Source organism: Danio rerio, chromosome 6, assembly GCF_052040795.2.
Source record: "Danio rerio strain M-AB ecotype USA chromosome 6, GRCz13ab, whole genome shotgun sequence".
NCBI lineage: Eukaryota > Metazoa > Chordata > Actinopteri > Cypriniformes > Danionidae > Danio > Danio rerio.
In genome coordinates this window covers 55,289,083-55,299,741 of record NC_141026.1, presented here as the reverse complement: position 1 = coordinate 55,299,741, position 10,659 = coordinate 55,289,083, and the positions used below count along the sequence as shown (strand labels likewise).

General features: G+C 36.2%; 1 protein-coding gene across 4 annotated transcripts; it reads right to left on the bottom strand.

Moving 5' to 3' along the window:
* Positions 1 to 1,344: 1,344 nt before the first annotated feature.
* cysltr3 (cysteinyl leukotriene receptor 3) lies at positions 1,345 to 9,172 on the bottom strand. 4 transcript variants are annotated; one of them, XR_015494345.1, is made up of 4 exons: positions 8,933 to 9,172; positions 2,654 to 4,294; positions 2,001 to 2,169; positions 1,345 to 1,572 (listed from the first exon to the last, which is right to left on the bottom strand). XR_015494345.1 is itself a non-coding variant. In XM_087258218.1 (2 exons), the coding sequence occupies exons 1-2, from the start codon at positions 8,937 to 8,939 to the stop codon at positions 3,123 to 3,125; spliced, it is 1,179 nt and encodes a 392-aa protein (XP_087114344.1). In that variant the 5' UTR covers positions 8,940 to 9,172; the 3' UTR covers positions 1,345 to 3,122. The 4 variants fall into 4 exon arrangements, 1 of the variants encoding a protein (XP_087114344.1); XR_015494344.1 differs by having other exon boundaries at positions 2,001 to 4,294; XR_015494343.1 differs by having other exon boundaries at positions 1,345 to 2,169.
* Positions 9,173 to 10,659: the final 1,487 nt, after the last annotated feature.

Below are 10,659 nucleotides of genomic sequence, written 5' to 3'. Positions count from 1 at the left end.
TTTAGTCTTATCTTGTTTTAGCTATGTTTATGGTTTATTTGCAAATATGCTTTACTCATCTCACCCTAATGAGAATTATCCATGGTTTCCCTACAAATGAAATGGTTTTATTGTTAAACCATGGTAACGACCAATTCACCAGGGTTTTGCAGAACTAACAATATAGTTTAACAATTGTATTGGTTGTAAATTTGTTATTAAATAGTAATAATTGAATTAAATTATATTAGGCCATATCTCATTTTGGGTAATGGATTGTATTGTATTTATTGACATTAGCTTTAACTCTAAATTTGTTTTTAATCATCATTTTACTCATGATTTTAAGTTACAGTTAAGTAATAATGGAAAAAAGCGTAAGACGGTTGTTACTATTAGATTTTAGCACTAGTGGACATATTGTGTTTATTGGGAAATAAACAGTTGCAGTAAAACTATATGTACACTGTAAACCCAAAAAGACAATAATTCATCAAAAAATAATCTTAATGAGTACTGTGAACTTAATCCATTTGAGCACAGTAAAACCCAATACATGAAGAGAACTCAAACCAAGTGAGTACTGTAAAACCCAATAAGTTAGGGCAACTCAAACCGCTTGAGGAAAATAATTACAAAATCTAATCTATATGAGCACTGTGAACTTAATCCATTTACGTTGAAGTAATGAGGTATTTAATTTACTTATTACCTTCAACCCTGAGTTAAAAACTCTTTTCAAATGAGTAGAATTAACTTTCAGTCAATTTTGAGTTAACTACACTCATTTAATTTTATAAAGTTGACCGTTGGATTTTACAGTGTAGTTATAATATAATAATTATTTTAATTATTTACCTAAGAGTCACAGTTTTAGAGTGTCTAAGTTTTTATTAGTTGTAAAATAGTTAATAAAATAGTAATAATTACATTATCAAATATTTTTACTATTCCTTAAATATATTAAACCATAGCTCATTTTGGATAATGGATTGTATTGTTTTTATTGACATTAGCTTTAACTCTAAAATTTGTTCTTAATCATTATTTTACTCATGATTTTAAGTTACAGTTTAGTAATAATGGGAAAAATCGTAAGACGGTTGTCACTATTAGATTTCAGCACTAGTAAACATATTGTGTTTATTGGGAAATAAACATTTGCAGTAAAACTATTTCTACACTGTAAACCCAAAAACGTTGAGCTAACTCAAACCATTTGAGGAAACCGATTGTAAAAACATTTAAGATCTGATTTCTTCAAACATCAATGATCTTCACTGTCTGACTGATTTACACGATATAAAGTGGGTCTCAGGCTGTACAAGAAGCACTACATTAAATTCCACTGTTTTGCACCATGTCTTTAAAAAATGAAAATTTATTTTAAGACAGTATTTTTAATGGAGTTTTAGTGATCGCCTGCTGCTCCTTATGGCACTTGCGTTTAAACGGCTTTTCATCTCGATTTACACTGAATCAATGCAATACATCTGCTCAATTGATTATATTTTGATTACATTGCAACATCGATGCTGTAAAAGGAACCTTTTTGACAACTGGAAATAGTCATATTAACGTAGACTAACCATGCTCCGTACACAACGATGTTCCGTACAGATTACCTTTTAACGATAATCTCTGAATAAATACTAAAAGCTATATATCTGTATCTTTATTTCTAACTCTGCAGCACAATAGAGACCCTACTACCTTATGTTTCCGAGACAATTCAGTAAGTTTGCTAAGTGAAGTTATATGCGATATACAGTATTTAATCGTGTATGGAACACCGGTAATAGCTATCATCTTCCATACACATGCGTAGGCGGTACTTTTCCCATCGTTTCTCTAAAACTACTGGTCCAAAAGACATCGATCAAAATTTGGATTGTGCAATAGGTATTCACCAAGAGAATGATCACACAAACATGCTTATCTGGCATTCAATGACGGAGTAGGGGTCATTTGAGTGTGCTGAATAGCAAAATGTGTACGGAACATGGTCAGTCTATGTTAACCTTTCACCGGCAGTTTATCGGTGGGTGAAAAACACTGGCTACATCTGAAATCGCCAACTACTTAGAAACTGCATTTAAATGCAAACGTACTACGCGGCCATTAGAAAGATATGTACTCTGCAATATGAATGTCAGTACACTCTCAGAAATAAAGGTAAGTGAGCTGTCACTAGGGTGGTACCTTTTCGAAAGGTACCAATTTGTACCTAAAAGGTCCATGTTAATACCTCAAGGGTACATATTAGCACCTAAAAAGTACAAAACTGTTCCTCTTCATATTTTTAGGTACTAATATGTACCCTTGAGGTATTATTATGGACTTTTAGGTACAAATTTGTACCTTTTCGAAAAAGGTACCACCCCAGCGACAGCTCAAGTACCTTTATTTCTGAGAGTGTAGTATGAATGGAACTCGAATTTACTACATCCGACATTTTGATATCAAGTGACCTACCCGCATCAGTTGCATCGCTTTACTCCCATTCATGAATTCTTTCGCAGTGCATCATTGAATGGTAGTGTCCATCTGATTCGCACTTCAGAATCTCACCGGAAGTAGTAGGTCAACCCAAGTGGTACTCACTGCAGAGCCACTTGGGCAGAGCTGAGCTCCAGCTCCTCCTTCTTTGCACTTCTTCTACAAGTGATGTCACTGGGGGTTGGGGTTAGGGGTGGGGTGGCGTATGCATTAAAACAGCTTATAGGAGGAGGAGTCAGAGGAGGAGTCAGAGCTCAAGCTCCCCATCACTGGAGCCCAAGTGGCTCTGCGTCGAGCAGTGTATCGGTCAAGCGGATACTTCTTGCATACTCTTATTCAAATTCTATAAATTCAGACACACTACTCGACTTGCATACTGTTTTTAGCTCCTATCTAGTATGGAAGTATGCAATATCGGACGCAGCTACTAGCTGTGCTTATGCTGAATTTCAACAAGTCTTGCTTTGAGCTAAAAGTCTTTGCTGAAAACATAAATAATCAAAGCAGCAGCCATTTTTCCTTTCATATTTCTGTGTTTTAAATGGAACACAAAGACATGCTTTTATTCAAGTCAACAAAAGCATCCGTACACTCTGATTTGTTCCACCACAATGGTCTTTCAGTACTCCCCATCAATGCCGTCTTCAACGCTTTTCTTCAGTCGGTGTGGATTTCTGTTCAGACATGCAATCGTGAGGCGTCTTTTTCTTTATTGCGTGACAAAAAGAGGCTCTGCGTATTAAGGTAATGCTTTGCTCCTTTGTCCTCTGCAAGGTGCCGGATTGGCTCCGTCGTCGAAAAGATGGGTTAAAACTACTCCGAGCAAATGAACTGGCTATCCCTCGTACAGACCCTTTGCGGAAGGATGTGCGGAAAGTTTCCCCTGCAAAGTAGTAGAGTAGAGGATTGAAGCAACTGTTGGATGCCGCCATGCACAGGGAGACGACCAGGATTTGTAGGTGATACTTGATGACCTGGCAGGGCTTGCATACGACCTTGGCATGAAGATGGACGGTGCGGATGACGTGGTATGGTAGGAAACACAGGAGGAATGTGCTCAGCACAACTGCAATCAAATACACGGCCCGTCGCCGAGTTTTTGCCTTGTTCCTTCGATTTCCCATTTTACTTTGCGGTCCATTGACGAGTTTGAAGACGATGCTTCCATAGCAGCCTAATATCGTAATAAACGGAAGGATGAATCCAAACAAAACCCCCACATAGTTCAAAATAAATAAGCGATTCCACGAGTTGCTGTTTCTGGGTTCAAAGCAGCGCGTCTTGTTATCCCGTTTTAAAGTACCTGACATGAGGAACGGCGTAGATAAGAGCGCCACAAAAATCCAGATCACTAAACATCCTATGACAGCTCGCCGTGTAGTGATCAGCGACTTATTGCGCATGGGGTGGACCACGGCTAGGTAGCGTAGCACGCTGAGGCCTGTAAGAAACAAAACGCTCGTGTAAAGGTTGAGGTAAAAGGAAAACACACACCAGCGGCAAAACCAGTCTGGGAATTCCCACAAAGCGCCCTTAAAGTAGTAGACCAGACGGAAGGGCAACGTCAACGAGAAGCCGACATCCGAAATGGCCAAGTTAATCATAAACACAGTATTGGCCGTCTTCCTCTGGGTGCGACACAGGAAGACATACAGAGCCACAGAGTTGCTGATGAATCCAATCGGGAATACGATGCTGTATGTAATGGTGTACGCCAGGTATTTGAAGTCTTCACTTTCCCCGCAGTTCTGGCTTCTGTTGCAAGGGTTTTGGGTGATGTTGAGCCCCAGAGTAAGTTCTGGTGTGAACGCAGCAGCTGGAGACAAAAAAAAAGAGATTCACATTTAGAAATCAACAATGAGGTATATGCACATGGACTCGTTTACACTAATACGGTTTAGCTTTAAAACGGCATTTTAGAATGAAAACGATCTATGTCCACGCTGGCGTTTCACCTAGCATTTCTGAATAGATCACATGCTGCGTTCCAATCCGCATACTATCCATCCTAAATATTATTTGAAAATAGAATTATTGTTTCCTAAATCGTAGTATGTTGAAAAGAGTATGCCAAAGTTTCCCGGATGGTTTATTATTATAAGTGTAGAACCGTCATTCTCTAACCGCTGATATTACCCACAGTACATTGCGCGTTGGACGTGAATTCGATTAGAACTACAAACGTGTATGAAAAGTGTAAATAAACTACAAACCTGATTGACTCATAAGATCAACTGTCAAGTAGAGAGGCTTCGGTAAAGATGTTTGTATGACTGTTCATTAATACCTAGCCCAATGGAAAATATTTAAACCAGGTGTGTTTTGAGAATAAACCAATCAAGAGTCTCATCTCCCATTCCCTTTAAAAGCCAGTTGCGTTGCGCCATAAGCACATTTGCTATTTACATGACGTAAAGTAAGTGGAAGTGGAAAAGCTGAGCATTTCACTAGCAAGAAAACAGTTAAACAGAGCATCTACAGCGCGAGAATGAGAGATAAGGCTTCATCATTATCTACTTTCACTCTCGTTGATAGGGAAACCTTGTATGCACAGACATCCATTAGCCTATAAATTATTAATTTTGTTTGTTAAGCGCAAAGATTTTTCAAAACTATTTCTAAATTCAGTTCTAATTTCCAGCAAACGAATAAATGAACAATAATAACGAAGTGTGCTCAAAAAACTGAGTTATATCCAAATACACATGCTGTGCCCCATATGGTCTAAAACCTGACAGGTGGACAAATCTAAGCTTGTTTTAGTAAAACAAATATAAATATGGATTTAATAAATAATACTGCTAATAATGAAAACCTTATACAAAAGCAAATTGTCACGGATAAACTGAAAAAGCCTCCGAGATGAAGAAGACATGAAAGTATGGTTTTTATATTTATGTAGACTAGAAAATAATGTTTTGTAATATTTTAATCATTTATATTTATATCCTATATATATCCTTATTATATCCTATATATATCCTTAATATTTTAATAATTTTTTATATGTAAAGATATTTGCGTATTGCTCTACATCTTGTGTGTATTAAGCAGTGTGTAAACGAGGCGCATAACTAACGCGCTCTGCACTGGACAATAGACCAGCTTTGTTATGGTCTATTGAAAAAACTATTATAGTTTCTTAAAATAGCAACGCTCCAGCAATGCGCCTCAGAAAGCCTTCCTTTTTAGATCAGAACGCCTATGGGTGCACATTTGAGCGCAAATGCATTTGCTATTTAAACAGCATGACGTAAAACATCAAAACGACTCTTGCGCCAAGCTGAAACTAGCAGACAACTATTGCGTCGCGCCTTGCGCCTCATTGCACCATGTGTATGATAGGGCCCTGAGTCTTTATTAATTCAATACATCTATATTGAAACTTGTTATAAATATCCTCAATGTACAGTGTAGGGGTCAGATGAGCGGACTGCTGGAGGATGGGGTGGGGTTTTTCTTGTTTTTATTTTATTATTTTAAAAGTATGTTTTTATTTAAAATAAAAACTAATTATATTGACCCCACACTGGCTATTCTACTTGTTGCTCTTCACATATCTATAGTTCTACATTGTGATTTCCTATCCTGTTTGAGCACTGGTTATCCAGATTTCGTGATCCTGAAAAGTCCCTATCCAGAGCAGATTGATCCAATCCGATGTTGCTTTGAAATACTGGCTCAAAAAGTAAGCTGGATTACGTAATCATGGATCGCAAAAAAGGATTACAAAATCCGCATCAATTTTATCCGGATTAAACCTTTTGAAAAACCGGGCTCAGGAGTTTGTTTTCCATATCAAGCTTGGGAATTCTGAACTTACAAGGAAAGGATGCAAGACTGACCTTTGTGCACTTAATATTAAGGGAAAAAGCCCCAATCAGATAGGCGAATGTCTGCAGCCACGCCTTCGTTTTCAGATGTTTACGTTTTCCCCCATCCACACTGACAAGGAGCAGCAGCGTTTTATAATGAAAGTGGGCTCTTCAGCGTTTTCAAAACACTTCATTTTCTGCGCTCGTAAACTCCGGGCTAGTGTGGACAGAAGGTGTAACCATAGCAAAACTTATGCATTTTAAAACTTAAATGTATTAGTGTAAACCTTAATTTTCAGTCAGCCAACCCAAGAACTTTATTTTAAAAAATCGCAACGTTTAAGATCTGATTTCTTTAATAATCAGCATTCTTCACAGCTTGATTCCTATACAATATAAAGTGGGTCTCAGATCGTACAAGAAGCACTGCATTAAAATCAACCCCCTCAACATTTCTTTAAAACAGGAACATTAATTTCACCCCAGTATTTTTTTAATGGAGTTTCTGTGCTAGCCTACTGCTACTGATCATCTTGTTTCACTCTTGAACAACTAAATGAATGCTTAAATCTATTTAACTGATTGTATTTTAACTACATTACAACATCGATGCTGTAAAAGAATCATTATGAAATTGAAAATAGTCACATTACTCTTTCACTGGAAGCTAGTTGAAAAACACTAGCTGTGCTTACAGCCATCCTGATGACTTCAAAAGCAAACTGCATTATTAATGCATTTGGTTTTGCTGGCAAATGAAACACATATAATCAATTCTAAATGTTAAAACCTATATTGTTTGGCAAACTTTATTACCAAATCAAGAGGCCTGTTTGTTGTGCTCGAGCAACTCTTAGGAATGCAAATTTGCAGGTCACGCAACCTGAATTGTTGTATGCAGTAAATTTGTGTAAAAACTCTTTGCATGTGTTTGCGTTTTTATGAGTCCTATGTGGTGCTAAAAATACTGATCAAAACATTAGAAATTAAGTATTTCATGTAGTTAAGCCGTTGACCAACAATAGCTGACTAAACCAGGAAAGAGCTGTGTTTTAATTAAGTTTACAAATCCCCCTTTGGCCTTTTAGGTTAAATATTTATTTATAATTTCCATGGAAGTTTAATACACAGACAACAGTATAGAGTTTCTTGAGCTGTGTTTATAGCAACCATTGTCTTGTATGATTTTATATCGCTTTTGATTGAATGTTAAAATATTAAAACGCAATAACTGTGAATAGACTACAAAAAAAGGGGGGATTTCAGTATAAAAAAAATTGTGATGATGTTATTTTTTCCTACTTAATCAAACATCGTTATTTTATCAAGAAGTCTGTTGTTTCCAGCAGTCTCGTCCGTGGTTCGTATGCAAAACATATGCAAAGGAAAATTCAGCGAGTGAAATGAAAACAGTTGGTCACTAAGAATATTCAAATGACAGCTGTGAATAGACACTCGATGAAAAACACAAAACACACATGCAAGCCATTGTGAATTATTAATATGATTTTTTTTTAAACTAATTTTGTGCGCTAGACTGGTTTGGTTATCCTATTGTGAAACTAATAGATGAACTGGAAATGCAATGTAGCTGGTTTTAACCAGCTTTGAACTAAAAATGTAACACTATGTCATGTTTTTATACTTTAATGTGGTATTGAAATAGTATTCGTACACTTGAATGTACTTTCAAGATTTCAATGTAGCTGGTTTTAACCAGGTTTGTACTAAAAATATGCTATGTCATGTTTTTATACTTTAATGTGGCATTGAAATAGTATTCATACACCTGAAGTCACTTTCAAGACTGCAATGTAGCTGGTTTTAACCAGGTTTGTACAAAAAATAGGCTGCTTCATCATGTTTTTATAATTTAATGTGGCATTGAAATGGTATACTCTCGAATGTACTTTCAAGATTGCAATGTAGCTGGTTTTAAACGAGTTTGCACTGAAAGTAAGCTACTACATCATGTTTTTATAATTTAATGTTGTATTGAAATAGTATTCATACATTTGAAGTCACTTTCGAGACTGCAATGTAGCTGGTTTTAAACAGGTTTGTGCTAAAAATAGGCTACTACATCATGTTGTTATACTTTAATGTGGTATTAAAATAGTATTAATTCCCTTACATTTACTTTTAAGGTTGCAATGTAGTTGGTTTTAACCAGGTTTGTACTAAAAATAGGCTGCTACATCATGTTTTTATTCTTTAATGTGGTATTGAAATAATATTCATACACTTGAAGTTACTTTCAAGTTTGCAGTGTAGCTGGTTTTAGCCAGGTTTGCACTAAAAGTAGGCTGCTACATCATATTTTTATACTTTATTGTATTATTGAAACTTGAAGTCACTTTCAAGATTATCACCACAGTGTAAAGTCCGAAGTCTAGTTTTCTTTTAGATCAATTATTCAGAAGATCTTAGAGTAAATCAATTAATGTAAAAACAAATAGGAAATAATTGTCCTTACACGTCGTTTTAATGACTATAATATTATCATTACATTTCAGAAGTATATTTCAGCTAAGTCATGCGTTATTAAAAAAAGATTACTATTATTATACTGTTTGTGTATTACTCTAAATCTATCATATAACGTTGATTTAATAACATATAATGCGAGTTTAACTCACCTGTCATCTTCTCTTGGTCATCCTCCTCTTCACCATCAGCGGACTGATGTCAGAATTTTAATACCACAATGTTATGCAACACAATGTCAAAGTGTTCCTCTCTCGACAGTTTCAAGTGTCTGTTTCCTTTATGGTGCTCATGAAGAGGACTGCCTCCGTGCTCGTGAGTCCCATCTTTAATTTTGAAGTCGCCTCTATTCACAGAGTACACCAAACTCTCCAATAGTTGTCGCGGTGACTGGTAAACGACTCGCCTATCGAATCTTTTTGTAGATTTGCTCAGTGATTCAAACGAATCGATTCCCGCATCGCAGAAAAACAAAATACACATGATTTGACGTGATATAATTAAAAGTTTTGTGTTAAGCAACGTAATTTCACATGTTAAATTATATGAATGCAAACTATGTATTTTGAACGTTGATTTATTTAAACGTATCAGCTAATTGTGCAGCTCGAACGAATCGATTCATTTATTAGAATCTGAACCCCCCTAAATATTTCTTGTGAAACCACACCTTCGAGGATTGTTTTCCCTTTGGATGTTTCTCAGGGCAGGTATAACGTGTAATTCGCTGGAAGGGGAATTGCGTAATCCCATTTATACCAAGCATGTGTTTTATTATAGGGTATGCCTCATAATAAATGGTACATAGATAATAGTCTAAAAATAAGCAACAACAAATAAGGGAAGGCACTGCAGGCAAAACTGTTTTATGCATTTGTCATTTTTATTTTTAGATGTTTGTCTCTTCTTAAATATCTTTAATAAACACTCTAAAGTGTTTGTTTTATCATAGGTTAATTGATCAGTTTGTTTCTGTAGATTTAAAGGGATAGTTCACCCAAAGAAATGAACATTTACTCACTATTTACAAGTAGTTTCAAACCTTTGTAAGTGTCTGTATTCAGTTAAACACATTCTACTGCTTTTAAAGAGCCCCTATTATGAATAAAAGGGTCATATTTTGGTTTTGGGGGTCTCCAACAACAGGCTGATATGATGCAAGGTCAAAAAACACTTTCATTGTCATATAATGTGCATTTATTTTTACCTAATTATCCCAGCGACTCCCATATGATTCGTTCAGTGATTTATTTGTTCCCAAACCTCTCCTTAGCTCTTTCTCTCCTTAGAAAGAAAGAAATACCCAGGACGGCTTATCAACAATATTGAAGTTGTCAAAGTGCAGTGTATGTGTGAGCTTACCAGCCAACACTCACGTTTTTCCTGGGAGTCTCTCGTATTTTCCATCTCCCGCCCTCCCGTTTTGTTATTTCTCCTGGAAAACTCCCAAAATTTCAACAATCCCCTCGGATAAAGCGCTTGTCAGAAAAATGACGGGAAAACAGCACAAGGCTGGGGCTATAATGCTGAGGTATTTTTGCAAAAATAAACCTCAACCACTGACTCTTAACAGTTTTATCTTTGAGTAGAGAAAATAACACTTAGTTTACCTCACACTTACAATAATATCTAGCTGAGCACAACGTCTTCACGACATGATTTAATCAGCATCTGTTGGTTCTTCACTACCGTGTTTGTGGGTGGGGCTGAGGGGGTTCAATTTTACAGAGTTTGCGCATGCAACAAATGGCTTAAGTTTTGTATCGACGTCACGCTGAAATGGCTAAAGACTCGTTTTCAAGGCGATTAATTTGAAACATGATTAGTCACTCTTTTATAGATTAATCAACTGTTTTAAACATGGTGCACTTTCAGATTT